Source organism: Taudactylus pleione, unplaced genomic scaffold (genome assembly GCF_031769625.1).
Source record: "Taudactylus pleione unplaced genomic scaffold, aTauple2 ptg000117l, whole genome shotgun sequence".
NCBI lineage: Eukaryota > Metazoa > Chordata > Amphibia > Anura > Myobatrachidae > Taudactylus > Taudactylus pleione.
The window spans coordinates 1,256,615-1,271,930 of NW_028284519.1; the positions used below are offsets into that span (position 1 = coordinate 1,256,615).

The window sequence follows — 15,316 nt, forward strand, 5'->3', positions numbered from 1 at the left end:
CTTATAAATGTATTTATATTTTCTGGTACCCTTAAAATATTATAACTAATAAACAAGTGCCACCTTAAAAATAAAAAAACTACAGTAGTTTCCCCAATAAAATAAATAATAAAATAAAAACCCATTATAATGATATAAATTGTATTGATAAATAAAAAACAGTATTGCCACCTGTTTTTCGCAAAATAAAAAATACCACTTTAAAAATAATATATATAATAACATGAATTAACTTTAAAATATCTGTTCTCTCATTCCTTGTTGCAATGGCTGTACTGTAGTCTAAACTGTTTGATCTGTTTGTTTCTTTATACTACATGTATACAGTATGTGTGTATATATACAGTGCATGTATATATATATATATATATATATATATATATATACGCAATACTGTGCAAAACTTTTAGGCAGGTGTGGAAAAGATGCTGCAAAGTAAGACTGTTTTCAAAAAATAGAAGTGTTAATAGTTTATTTTTATCAATTAACAAAATGCAAAGTGAATGAACAGAAGACGTCAAAATCAAATCAATATTTGGTGTGACCACCCTTTGCCTTCAAAACAGCATAATTTCTTCTTGGTACACTTGCACAAAGTCAGGGAATTTGTAGGATTATAGTCAGGTGTACAATTAACCGATCATACCAAACAGGTGATAATGATCATCGTTTTCATATGTAGGTTGAAACAGTCATTAACTGAAACAGAAACGACTGTGTAGGAGTTTTAAAACTGGGTGAGGAACAGCCAAACTCTGCTACAAAGATGAGGTTGTGGAAGACTGTTTCATGTCACAGGTCATACACCATGGCAAGACTAAGCACAGCAACAAGACACAAGGTAGTTATACTGCATCAGCAAGGTCTCTCCCAGGCAAAGATTTCAAAGCAGACTGGGGTTTCAAGATGTGCAAGCTCTTTTGAAAAAGGACAAAGAAACAGGCAATGTTGAGAACCATAGACTCAGTGGTTGGCCAAGGAAACTTAGGGCCTGATTCAGACCCGGATGCTAAGTTGCGCTCACTCTGAGCAATGGTCGCCCGTCTGAGCATGCGTATAAGTCGCAGTGCGCGTGTGCAAACTAGTACGAGTGATTGAATTTTGCTCGCTCGCCCTGAAAAGACTGCCCAGTGGAATGTTTGACAGCGCTGTTTGTGGGTGGTAACAGGGGAAGGTGCTTGTGAACGGGGGAGTGGTGCTGCGAACGCAGGCGTGTCCGGGCATCAGAACGGAGTTTAATGGGTGTGCATAATTGGCAAAGTAGTGTCATTGAACACGTCACTTGGTTGTTTTTTACCCTGAACTGCTCGCAGTGCTTGCGGGAGGGTAAGGCTACCTCAAGCGTTGCGAGCAGCTCCGATGGCTCTCGATGTTACCGATTAATCCTTTAAATACTGGAGATGACGTGTGTTGCGAGTGGTAAGTGGGTGTCTTTAAACACTTGCGAGCGCAATATGCTGTCGCTCACATAGACATAGAGATGTCCTTACACCGCAAAGAGCGAGCGCATGATTTGCATAGACAGCCCCTGTTTGACAGCAAGTGGCCGCAAATAGCGAGTAGGTCTGAATCAGGCCCTTAGTGCATCAAAATCGTCCAGCATTGCCTTTAACTCAGAACTGGCAGAAACCATTGGGACCCAGGTACACTCATCTAATGTTTGGAGAAGTCTGGCCAGAAGTGGTCTTCATGGAAGAATTGCTGCCAAAAAGCCATACTTTCGATGTGGAAACCAGGCCAAGCACCTCAACTATGCACAAAAACATAGGAACTGGGATGCAGAACAGTGGCAGCAGGTGCTCTGGACTGATGAGTCAAAAAATTTGAAATATTTGGCTGTAACAGAAGGCAGTTTGTTTGCTGAAGGGCTGGAGAGTAATACAATAATGAATTTCTACAGGCAACAGCGAAACATGGTGGAGGTCCCTTGCAAGTTTGGGGATGCATTTTAGCAAATGGAGTTAGAGATTTGGACAGGATTAATGGTGTACTCAAAACTGAGAAATACAGGCAGGTACCTAACCATCATGCAACGATAAAAAAGAGATACAATGTCCTCCCTTGCGCTCCCAGTAGAACGCTTTAAAAAATCCAAATTGTTCATAAGTTCTTTGAGATGTCATTTTTTCATCGTAGGATGTAAACCAATGGCAATAGTAATTTTCCTCCCAAACACGTCGTCGCATGAAATTTTTCGGATAAAAAATAGGAAGAAAAAACGTATTTTCAGAGATGATAATATATCCTTATGAATTGTGCTCTCGCGTGGGACAGAACAGTCACCAACCTTTTCACTTAATATGCATATAAATAGGTATAAATGTTGCGTGTCATACTCACAATATTTAAGCATGAATTCCACCTATAAATGTATCTTTATAGTCAATTCCCTATAGACCTCCGGTTACCGATATCACCGGAATTGTTGCTGCGCAACTCATAGGGATGGATTCACAGATATTGCTCAATGTTTGGATTTAGATATAAAGGGGTAAAAGAGAAGAACAATCGTGTAATATATTTGACACAAGGATGATATAAATACCAGAGTATAGTTTTTAATGTGGAAGTTGTTGCCTGTCACCCTATAGGTGAACAGTCAAATGACTTACCTTACTCACTCAATAGTGATGTACGCCAAATTCATGTAACCCCAGATTGCTATCTATCTTCCTATAAAGAAACCAATAGTGGTGTACGTCAAACTCATAAGGGTTTCTTTACTTCACAACCGATGTATCCCAACTCCACAGGTCACATATAAAAACATAAATGCATCTATAAATGGGCGTACCAAAACTCACAGCTTCAATCAAGTAGGGGTTCTCATAAAGGTTTCTTTTCGTCCTTTATTTAGTCCAATAATTTCTTGTCCACGTAGTTACAGGGAAATATTTAAAACGAGGAGATATAGTGTATGTGTCAGAGTCTTCACATACAACAACAACAACCACCCACACGGTGTAGCATATGCTTTATTCCAAATGGTATAAAAGTTCCACAACAATAAATATTAAAAATATATAAATATAGCAGCTGGAATCAAGTGAATAGGGATAATAAAGTAAAAAATATTATATAACCTGGAAATGGATGTAGTCCGGATCTGCACCCCTCACAGGCTAACATACACCAGAGAATACCTATATACTAAGATTCCTTTAGGGTCCACAGCCTCACCACCAACACGTTTCAACTTGAAAGTCTTTATCAAGGTGTGATGCTATATAAGTGAAAAGGTCGGTGACTGTTCTGTCCCACGCGAGAGCACACTTTGTAAGGATATACAGGTTGAGTCTCCCATATCCAAATATTCCGAAATACGGAATATTTTCTGCATGACTGAGATAGTGAAAACTTTGATTTTTGATAGTTCAATGCACACAAACTTTGTTTAAGGCACAGAATTATTAAAAATAAAGTATAAAATGACCTATAGGCTGTGTGTATAAGGTTTATATGACACATAAATGAATTTCATGTATTTACACAAACTTTGTTTGAGCCACAAAATTATTGAAAATATTGTATAAAATTACCTTCAGGCTGTGTGTATAATGTGGATATAAATCATAAATGCATTCTGTGTTTAGATTTGGGCCGTATACCTAAAACATTTCAATATGGTATGCAATTATTCCAAAATACGGAATATTCCGATATCCAAAATACCTCTGGTCCCAAGCATTTTGGATATGGGAGACTCAACCTGTATTATCATCTCTGAAAATAAGTTTACATCCTACGGCGAAAAAATAACATCTCAAAGGACTTATGAACAATTTGGATTTTTTAACTCGTTCCTCTGGAAGCGCAAGTGAGTACATTGTATCTCTTTTTTATCTGTATACTTTATATATGTGGGGTTGGTGACCCACATTTTATATTATCCACCTGCAGCTTCTGGTGTGCTCATTGACTAGATTCTGTATATTGTTTGTTTTACTGAATTAATTTAGATTTCTCTTCTGTTTATTCACTTAGCATTTTGGTAATTGATAAAAATAAACTATTATTACTTCTATTTTGAAAGCGTTCTTACTTTGCAGCATTTTTTTCAACACTTGCCTAAAACTTTTGCACAGTATTTATAGCCATACACAAAAAAACGGCACTCAGCATATGAGCCTGGGGTGCCCTCTTAGGGGGGATAGCACACCCCTATATATATATATACAGTCAGGTCCATAAATATTGGGACATTGACAGAATTTTCAGATTTTGGCCTCTATTCACCACCACAATGGCTTTGAAATGAAACACACAAGATGTGATTTAACTGCAGACTTTCAGATTTAATTTGAGGGTAATTACATCCAAATCAGGTGAACGGTGTAGGACTTACAACGGTTTCTATATGTGCCTCTCACACCAGCCTGCACAGTGCCTTGTTAACAACCGGAGTCATGGGTCTGCGTCACAACCAGACCCTACCATAAGCCCAAAACAATTGGAAACGTGACTCATCGGACCATGCAACATGTTGCCAGTCCTCCAGGGTCCAATTAGTGATGTCACAAGCCCAGGTGAGGCGCTGTGTCTGGTGTTGTAGTGTTAACAGGGGCATTCTGGTGGGTCTTCTGCTCTTTTATTCCATGGAAGCTAAAGAACGCTGCACTGAGCTGCTGGATTTGCATATGGTACCTCATGCATTGAATGTGGATGTGATCTGAGCCAGTGTCGCTTGTCTGTTACCATGGACAATTCTGGTCAGGTGCCGCTGGTCACGATCATTAAGCACCCGTGGTCGGTCACTGCTCTGTCCATAGTGGGTGGTAATGTCTTTCATGAAGTACTCCTGGTACACATGTGACACCGTAGATCGAGGAATGATGAATGTTCACACAACATCAAAAATGGAATACCCCATCCGTTGGGCACCCACTATTATGACTCGTTTGAACTCTGATAATTTACACCACCTTGCCATGAGCAGCCTAGCCTGTGTTCAAACTGACTAACAAGATGTCAAATTACAACTAATGCAGGTCTAGGCATTTCCAAGATCTCACAGTACGGTGGCGCCACCTAACATTACCTTTACATACAGCTCTCCCATGACTTTTGCCACTTCAGTTTATTTATATATATATATGTATATATATATATATATATATAAATATATTTCACTGATGGATAGCTGTTGACGCAGGGTACTCCACACGGCACTCCAGGACTTAATTTGATTAATATGCATATCAAGACCTGGAGTGCCATGTGGTGTGTACCGACCATATCCCCTTCCTCAGTTCCTCAGAACAAGCATAACAATATATTTTGGCAGTGTATTCCCTCTTAGGAAGGCACCGGGGCAGGATATACCTTTGTGGATGCCGGAGTGCTGGGGATCAGTTTGATATATATATATATATATATATATATATATATACTGTATATATGCAGTGTATGTAAATATTGTGACACATACAGGATAGGGGTCCCTCTCCTGGGTAGATGGACTCCCTCTTTACACACACAGTAGCCAGAGAAGCAGGACACAATTCTGGGGTTCTCGTGCAAGCTGGTCGGAACCAGTCTTTATTGTACTGGACACATAAATAAAACAAAACACAAACAAAATCCTAGCCCGTCTGGGCTCTAACTAGACAGCAGGTTCCCTGACTAACAGAAGACTAAATAAGTTCACGTCCACATTACTTACAGGTGGTATCACACAGTGTCTCAGAGCAAACTAGCCTGCTCCCAAGTATGAGACACTCAGCTATATCAAAACCCAGCTTATCTGAGCCACTTTCAGGTGCAATCCCCAACGAGCCTGCTACCAGGCTGAAAGGCCCAACACCTGGAGTGGCCTGTGGATGGAGCCCTCCCTCTCCTCACATCCACACCCCCAGGACCCATTCCAACTTTTCACTAAAGCCGACATTTCTAGTCTGTTTTTCCAAACAGACTTCTCCTGGGGGTTTTAAAACACATAGGACAGGCATCTGGGACAGACATAGAAGCCATTCAAAACTGCTCCAGTGCTTCTATCTCAATATACAACAACTTTTATATAAAATTCATTGATCTCGTTTGTTTGTCAGATTATGAATTCAGATATCCCTGCACCGATTGGGATGAAACCAATGCGAGGTGGTCAATTTGGATCATGGACAGGTTTTTTAGTGGGGTTAGGGTCCCGGGTTGGACCTCCCGTTGGTTTACGCTGGGCAGAACTTTGACCCGGGGAGACTGTTCTGGGCCTTCCACTGGATGGATTTGGATGAAAACTTCACAGAGGACTGCCATTGGTCTGGGATGTCTATTGGAGTGGTTGGCGTCCCGGTCGGACCTCACAGCAGAGTGTGTCAGGCAGAACTTTGACCCGGGGAGCCTATTCTGGGGTTTCCACTGGATGGATTTGGATGAAAACTTCACATTAGCATTCTCCCCATTGCTGCTACCTTTTCTTAACACATAGAGGTATTGGTCTCTTTGTAATGCACTGAGGCTTTTCGGATAGTGGATCCTTTTGCAGATTAATATACTTTGTACATATATATTTTTTATATTATTCCATAATAAAAGTATGTTGATAAAAACGTCTTTCGGTATACCCCCTATATAACTGCTGAATAGAAACAAAGCTTCCCTTTTTAAATCATGTACATAATTACAAGTTTTGTATTCAGATCATTTGCATACTATTACAGTATGTAATGGGCATTAGGAAAATGCTTCCTGAGAGAAATGGCAAAAGGTGGAATAAAACTAAAAGCATCAATGACAGTGTCTGACAAATACCTACTACAATTCATGGTAACAGGACAACTTTGACGTTCTAGTTTGGCATCAGTGTAGCATAATTCCACCTAGAACTGACAGCCCTTTTAATGCATTTACTCAATTGGCAATGCTAGACTGTAATATATGCATGCTGTATTAGAGTTCAGTATTGCAGGAGACTGGGATTACATAGAAGCTCCATCTACAAAGAGCTTCTTTCAGTACAGCAGCGAATGTGCTTTGCTCTGGTGCTGCCAGGGTTAAGGACATCCTGCCAACCACATCTGGCTTCCCCCCTCCTCTCATGTTTCCACATTTCCTCTGTGTTAGCAGCAGAATGTACACTACATCTGGATCACGCTCCATACAAAGGAACTGAAGCCTGACCAACAAGCTCGGCAACTACAGGGAGTGGATAAGTATATTCTACATTTGATGCACCCCAAGCTTCGGAAATCGGCTCTGTCCAATAACTAAGGACGTGGCACTGATTAAACAATATGAAGACCCTTCATGTAATTCATCTCTGTGCCCTTTACTTTCTATTCATTGTCCAGTTTGATCAGAATACTGCTGCACCATCTCCTATTATCAAGTTTCCAGGGGACACCTCACCCAAAACCGATAAAGAAATGGTCACTGTAAGTCTGCATAAGTCTGGATTTTGTTTGCTCCCTTTAATTGAAAGCATATGTCATTGTGAATGGGAATTGGTTGATGCTCTAAAAAACGTCTGACATTCCATAGTTTCAACACAATAGAATGTAGATGACTTGTTTCTACGTCTTACACCACCTTAAAGCAGTGTCGCCAATGGAAAGTTTGCAGAAAACTTTGCAGATGTTTATTTGCTGATGTTTGTGCTGTAAAGGGATCATATAGTAGTACTATATGTGTTCCAAAGATAGTTTCTTTAACACACCAGTACATCCAATTCCTACTGTCCCATGCTAGATGTACCAGCAGTGTTTGGCTGCTGATTACAAACACAACCGTTTGATTTAGAAGGGTTTATCATTTTATGGTGCATAGTGATGATATTGTGGTTTCACAGGTGCATTTTGCTTGAACGAGTATGATTATATTATAATTGGAATGTCATCATAATTTGACCCAACTTTGTGTGTTTTTATCCCTGGTTACCAAATGAAAATTATTAGTCAGTTATGATTTCTATGTCATTTAGGAATTCTAGGTAATTATGAGCCTGATTAAATTGTCTTACTGTACAGTACATGGGGGATGATTCAGCACTGGACGGAATTGCAAAGCTGCATGCAAGCAGCTTTGCAATTCCGTCCTTGCTATCATGTTAATGCACAGGAGGTATCATGTGAATCTTGCACACGCGCAGATTCCTGACTATCACCCCCATTGTACCGATTTTATAATATATCACTTTCTTTTGTGTAGTTGCTATATACCGGCTCAGAGCACTTATGTACCATCTAATTTGCCGAAATGCAAAAATGTTATTGTTTTATGGGACAAGATATTTAAATAACATTTTTGAGGTTCTACTGTGCGGATTTATGGCAGCATTCCCTGCTTAGTAAGAAGCTGTAGAGGCCTTTTCTCCCTGTAAAAGTGGTTGGGTTACGCAAATATGCAGTGATGACCATATTATGTTGATAAGGTATAGGACATCTAGTCTTATAATTCATGTAATAGTCATAAATTGGTCTAAAATAATAATAACAATAAAAACTGATGAAAGTAAAGAGCCGATTTCTTGAATTACTGTATCCCTTGACTTATAAGCTTGCAATTACACAATAAATTATGCAATGTATGCAAAACTATACAGCACTTCTTCTCCGAACATGTGAACTAAGGGCCTGATTCATTAAGGATCGCAACAGCACTCACAGTTGGCCGATTGCTGCGTACTGCGCATGTGTATGTATCGCAGTGCGCAAAGGGACTACTGCGATCACGGAGACCACACAGAGCCATCGCAGAGTGACAGGCGGTGACGGAGGATGGTCGGTGAATTGCATGGACGTGCATATTGGCCAGTGCAACAGCATACGCAGCTTGTGTACTCACTGCGTGCAACCAGGTTAGCGATTTCTAAGTAAGGTCAGGACTTCTGTAATTCTGCGTGAGGGGCCGATGGTACACAATGTTACCAATTTTTATGGAGGTCTGCAAGGTATTATGGATGTAAGATAGTGTGAGAGGCAGTGGGCGTCTCTATGCTGGCAGTGCGACGGCATATGCAGCTTGTGTACTCACTGTGTGCAACGAGGTTAACAATTTCTAAGTACGGTCAAGGCTGCTGTAATTCTGTGTGAGGGGCCGATGGTACACAATGTTACCAATTTTTATGGAGGTCTGCAAGGTATTACGGATGTAAGAGCGTGAGAGACAGTGGGCGTCTCTATGCTGGCAGTGCGACGGCATTGCGATAGTAAGCGAGCGCAGTGGATACTCAGACCCAGGGAAAAGTGATTGACAGGAAGTGCCGTTTGTGGGTGGATACAGGGAGTGGTCAGCCGAACGCAGGCGTGCCAGTTTCGTTTGCACCCCGTTACAGGGGCATGCATAAATTAGCCACTGAGATGCAGTCTGGTGTCCCTCTGCGTGCAGGAAGTCTCTTGACTCCTGCGGCAGGGTCAGGTCTACCTTTAGTCTGTATGTGGATCCCATGTTACTCGATGTTTTATCAGCCTTGCTCATCAGTACGGACGTTAACAGAGGGTGAAGGGGGCGGCATTATGTAGTGCTGGGCGTCTGCATCTTTGTGCTACGATTGGCGTGCGTATGCAAACATTTGCATTTTCTCGCAGCGGTCGGGTGCGTGCGTCTGCATCCGTGCGTTCCGGTGCGTGCGTCAGCGTCCGTGCATTCCTTGCTGAATAAGGCCCTATCTCTCTAGCATTTTAATACATCACATTACAGCTAAGCCTAAAGCTGCATACACACACAACGATTTTGTTACCAACGATTTTATGAACGATTTTCTGTCAGATTATCTGTCAGATTTTTTAAAGTGTAATGAACAATTTTTTTGAACTACAAACGATATATGCATATTCCCTTAATGAAAATCATTGAGTTGACAAGTCTGACTGAACTACAAACTACAAACGTGAACGCGCATGAACGATAATCGTTCATCGTTTGACTCAGAAAGGGAACGCTTTTTTCAAACGATTATCGTTAAACAATATCGTTTAATGATAATCGTTCAAAAAATCGTTGTGTGTGTATGCAGCTTTAGACGCTCCTTCTCAAAACGCATACTGACCTGCACCTGTCACCTGTTGGCTGACACCATTTCTTGCCTCACCATCCGCTGGAAGGGTACAGAGATAAGTGGACTATAAATTAATCTCACTGAATAGAGGGTTGAAGCCAGAAGTAAAGGGTTTATAAGCAACAGGGCCACGTGGGCCTGGGGCTGAAAATATAGTCAATGGCCTATTTTGAGAAGTAGAGGGGGTGTGAACAGTGCTGTTTGGATGTGGTAAGTACATCCTCTACACTATCATCCCCAATGGCCCCATAAATACTTAAAAGTAGAAATATTGCATCATTTTGTGGGGAAATAGTAATACAGTTATAATACTTATTTCTGGCCAACCATGTGGCCAAGTGGTAATTAAGCCACCTGTGCTCATGCATGTATATTCTTAGTACCTGGACTCCAATGGGCCATGATGACCTGGTTTGGGAAACACTGTTGTACATTATATATATATTTTTTTTATTTTGGTTTTCACATCTGATTTTACCCACTGAGGACATTGATACAAAACATATCACAGATGGTGTAATGGCATGGCTGTCTTAACAGCAGTGTGGGCCCTGGGCAAAGCAATGCACTGGGGCCCTTACCCACCAATTCACGGGAACATTTTTTTAAATGGTCAATAAAATTAAACCTTTAGATTAAATATAAAAAAAATATATACCTTTATTAAAGTAAATTAGTTCTATCTAACAAATGTGGGGCTCCCACCAATTATATTGTATCTGCACACTATGGGGGTGACGGACGCAGGAAGAGTATCGTGCAAAAGCATTCACTGTTTTCCCTCTGTGTGTGTATTCAAGGATCACTGCGTATACGTACCAATTAAATTGCATGGAGATCCACGTTGCTGCTGGTGGGTGCATCCGTCCGTCTCTGCGTCCGTCTCTGAATCACCCTCCATATGCAATGCAGAACCATGCCCCCAACCCCTTTTCTTTTCTAAATCTTGACTAACTGTCCCTTTTCTGATATCAGTTTTGAGCAGTGTTCTGTTCTCCTTCAGGGACAGGCTGGGCATTTGTATAGGTAGGTGTGTATGTATATATATAATAAAAATATTATACACATATATATATATATATATATATATATATATATACACACACACACAGTTTACATACAGTGGGGGTCATTCAGACCCGCTCGCGTGGGAAGTTCTCTCGCAAGCGGGTCGATGTTGTGCGCATGCGCGAGACCCGCCAAGCGACGAGAAATACGTCGCTCGGGGTCTCGCACCAAAGGGGGCGTGCTGTCGATGGTGACTGACAGCACGCCCCCTTTGGTGGGCGTTCTGGGGGCGTGGCTGCCAGACGGAGGCGTTCCCATGGGAACGCCTACCGTCTGAGTCCGGCCCCACTGACATCAGTAATGATGTCAGTGGGAGTGACTTTGGCTCTGATAGAGCCAAAATTACTCCTGGACGCTCGCATAAGCTGTGGGTGGTAACTCACAGCTATGCGAGCGTCCAAAAGGACTCTCCACATTTAAATAGGACGGCCCTGATTCAGAGCAAGCGCTCTGTGGGGGTATGAAAAACACACACACATAGGCCCCCACAGGAAACATACACATACTGTACAGTAGGCCCCCACAGGAAACACACACACACACACACACACACATAGGCCCCCACAGGAAACACACACACACAGTAGGCCCCCACAAGAAACACACACACACACACACACACAGTAGGCCCCCACAAGAAACACATGCACATAGGCCCCCACAAGAAACACACACACACACACACATATTTTAGCCCTCCACAGGAAACTGACAGTACCGTTGCCCAGTGCGATGTAGTCTGAAAGGCACAGCCAGCCTCCTCTGTCCACCCACGACATGCCTCTACAATGCCCTGGCCCTTCTCTATTACTGACCGTGCTTCCTGCAGTGCTGTTGATCCGTTGCAGCCGCTGTCACCAATCTCCTTCCCAGGGGCGTATCAGCAGTCGAGAGGAGAGGAGGGGGAGAGCAGGGACTGGAGTTCTGCCCACCCGCAACCCTCTGAGAGCCAGGAGCAGTATCAATCAAGTGAGGAGGTTGGGAATCAGGAGGAGAAGAACATAGGGAGCGGAGAAGAGGTGGGGAGCAGGGACCGGAGTTCCATCCAGCAGCAAGCAACCCAGGAGCAGCAGCAGTCAAGGGCCGTCAGATTGGACGCGGCGTTATACAGGACAGTACAGGTGGACTAGGCGGGCGGCACTGCAGGGCTCCGGAGTGTGTGGCTGTGTGACTTCTGCAGCCATGCACTTGCAGTGTTCAAGCCACTCCCCCGCTGTACAGCCGCTGACGGTATTGACAACAGACATAGGTCTGATTGTGCAAATCGAGGTGCCGGGAAGGGGGGGGGGGGGGCGGCGGCGGCATCTGGTGGATCGGAGCACTATGATTAAAGAAAAAAAAAAACACAAACTGGCCGCAGCTGCAGGGGGGCTGGCGGGCCCCTTGAAACTTCGGGCCCTTGGGCAGCTGCCCAAAAAGCTCAATGGAAGAGGCGGCCCTGTGTAATGGTTAGCATTACTGCCTCACAGCACTGAGGTTGTTGGTTCGATGCCCACTACGGCTCTAACTGTGTGGAGTTTGTATATTCTCCCTGTGCTTGCGTGGGTTTCCTCCGGGTACTCCGGGTTCCTCCCACACTCCAAAAATATACTGGTAGGTTGATTGGCTCCTAACAAAATTACCCCTAGTGTGTATGTGTGTGCGCATGTGACAGGGAATATAGATTGTAAGCTCCACTGGGGCAGGGACTGATGTGAATGGCCGAATATTCTCTGTAAAGCGCTGCGGAATATGTGTGCGCTATATAAATAACTGGTAATAATAATATCACAGACTGTAACTTTGAGGATCTCTATGCACTAGACTTATACTTCCTTTTCTATGAACTGTCCGTAGGAGCTCGGATGACGAGCCTCCATGTTTTTCTGACTGCAGCTTATGATCCTACACCATTAGACCTTTGGCGCGAGTCACCACACATATACCGATTTCCCACTTCACTTTTCTTATGTCCTCTTTTATAATGAAATCATATACTTAAAAATGAAATAAACCATCTAGTTAAAGTGGGCATTCAGGCAATTATTTTTCACGCTGTATGGTAGATTGCGTTGAACCCAGAAAGTGATTATGGTGCTACATATGATCACAATGTTTGTCTTGCAGCAATACTTACTGAAGTACTATGGCTGCCCTAAAGACACGTGTCTGATGGTACTGAAAGATACACTAAAGAAAATGCAGCAATTCTTTCGTATTCCTGAGACGGGGGAGATGGATCAAAAGACAATTGAGACCATGAGAAAGCCAAGATGTGGTAATCCAGATGTGTCCAACTATCAATTCTTCCCAAGGAAACCCAAATGGGAAAAGAACCAGGTCACATACAGGTGAAGAGATGACCTGTCCATTATGCGTCTCTGTAGACATAATCTGTATATTGGAATATTAAACACTTTACAGGTAAAGGCACATTCTAGCCATTAAACATTTAATAGTTTTCTCTAGGATCCTAGGGTACACTACAGACCTGGATTCTGAAACTGTGGATGATGCTTTTGCTCGGGCATTTCAAGTCTGGAGTGATGTCACACCGCTAAAGTTCACTCACATAATGGATGGAGAAGCTGATATCATGATTAACTTTGGCCGCTGGGGTAATTACCCTTTTTGTTCATGCAATGTTTGTGGCATATGTCAGTCATATTGGGAGGGGGTAACTTGATAACCCCAATTATTTAAAAAAGTTGGCTGTTCTAACTAGTAGACATATGTATTTTGCAGAGCACGGAGATGGCTATCCATTTGATGGTAAAGATGGACTATTGGCTCACGCGTTTGCACCAGGGTCAGGTGTTGGTGGTGATTCCCATTTTGATGATGATGAGCTTTGGACTTTAGGAGAAGGTCAAGGTAATGTAATTTCTTTTACTATCACTGTACGATCATACATCTGTAGGTAATGGTCCAGTTATAGCTTTCATAACATTATTATAGGGTTTTAAGGCCAATTTAAGGAAGAGGCTGAAAGTCGATCTCCCAGAATAAGTCCTCCAAATTATGAGGCCAGTCACTCTACTATGTAAAGGCCATTATCATTTTCAGTTCCAAAGACCAAATGCCAGATTTCGAAGCCCATGCGCGTACCCACGGGTTGTACATAGTATCTTCAGTTCATGCCTGCTGCAGGTAAGATCTGTCGATCTCGTACACGATCCGGCGGCATATTGTTCAGTGTTTATGCCTGAACGATATGCCGTTCAGACCCGCACGATGCCGATGTCACTTGCATGCACGGATCAGGAGGATCCGTGATTAAAGCATCAAGGCACATGCACTCACAGATCAGTACGATTCATGCTGCAACCATCTCAATACACAGATGCATGGGCGGATCATCTGTGTTAAAAAAAATTAATACAAAGTGTAAAATGAATAAAAAAATGACTTGCCCCCACCTACCCTCTAAAGCACAACCAGCCCCGGACTTTTGAGACTCAGTACTGGTTATGCTAAATACAGGGGCAAATGACGTAGGGGTCCCCTGTATTTAGCACAACCAGCACCGGGCTTTTCAGAGCCAGTCCTGGTTGTAATAATACAGGGAACAAAAAATTTAGCTGTCCCCCTGTATTTAGCACAACCAGCACTGGGCTTAGCAGAGCCAGTCTTGGTTATGGAAATAAAGGGGACAAAAAGCATAGGTGTCCCCTGTATTATCCATAACCAGCACTGAACTCTCTCTAGTGGTAGAGTAATGCCACAGCCAGGGGAACCCTTTTGCCGGGTCCCCCAGGCAAAGCAATACCCTGACTGCTAGTCAGCCCAGGCCTTGGATCCCTAGGGACCCCCTCCAATAAAGGGGTCCTCCTCTCCAGGGCACCCCTGGAGCAGTGGGTGGTGAGTTGATAGTGTAGTGTGGTGTCAAAAAAATATGAGATAAAATTGTCTATTGCTGTAGAACTACAGGTCCCAGCAAGCCTCCCCGCATGCTGGTACTTGGAGAACCACAAGTACCAACATGCAGGGCATTACGGGCCCGCTGATACCTGTAGATCTACTGCAAAAGAAATAATAAAAATAAGACAGTACACACACCGTGAGAGTACAATTTTATTAACACATACATGCAAACTCACTATCTCACATGCTCACCTAGTATCCCTGAAACCATTCATGTCCCCTTCTTCAAGTAGTAATCAGGGATACCTGTAAAAATTATTTCCATACTCACCTCTTCCTATGTGTGGAACACGTCCTCTTCTTTCCAAGTAGGCAACTACGGTCTTGGCAAAACAAAAAACAAATTGCCCAGTC

The 15,316-nt window shown here is 42.7% G+C and overlaps 1 protein-coding gene across 1 annotated transcript in view; it reads left to right on the top strand.

The window, feature by feature from the left end:
- The first annotated feature begins 7,042 nt into the window (after positions 1–7,042).
- The window catches only part of MMP2 (matrix metallopeptidase 2), a 78,191-nt gene continuing 69,917 nt past the window's right edge, over positions 7,043–15,316 (top strand). Inside the window, exons 1-4 of the mRNA XM_088471842.1 lie at positions 7,043–7,370; positions 13,166–13,389; positions 13,508–13,656; positions 13,784–13,912. Coding sequence (XP_088327968.1) covers positions 7,230–7,370; positions 13,166–13,389; positions 13,508–13,656; positions 13,784–13,912 — 643 coding nt within the window. The 5' untranslated portion in view covers positions 7,043–7,229. The remainder of the gene's footprint in view (positions 7,371–13,165; positions 13,390–13,507; positions 13,657–13,783; positions 13,913–15,316) is intronic.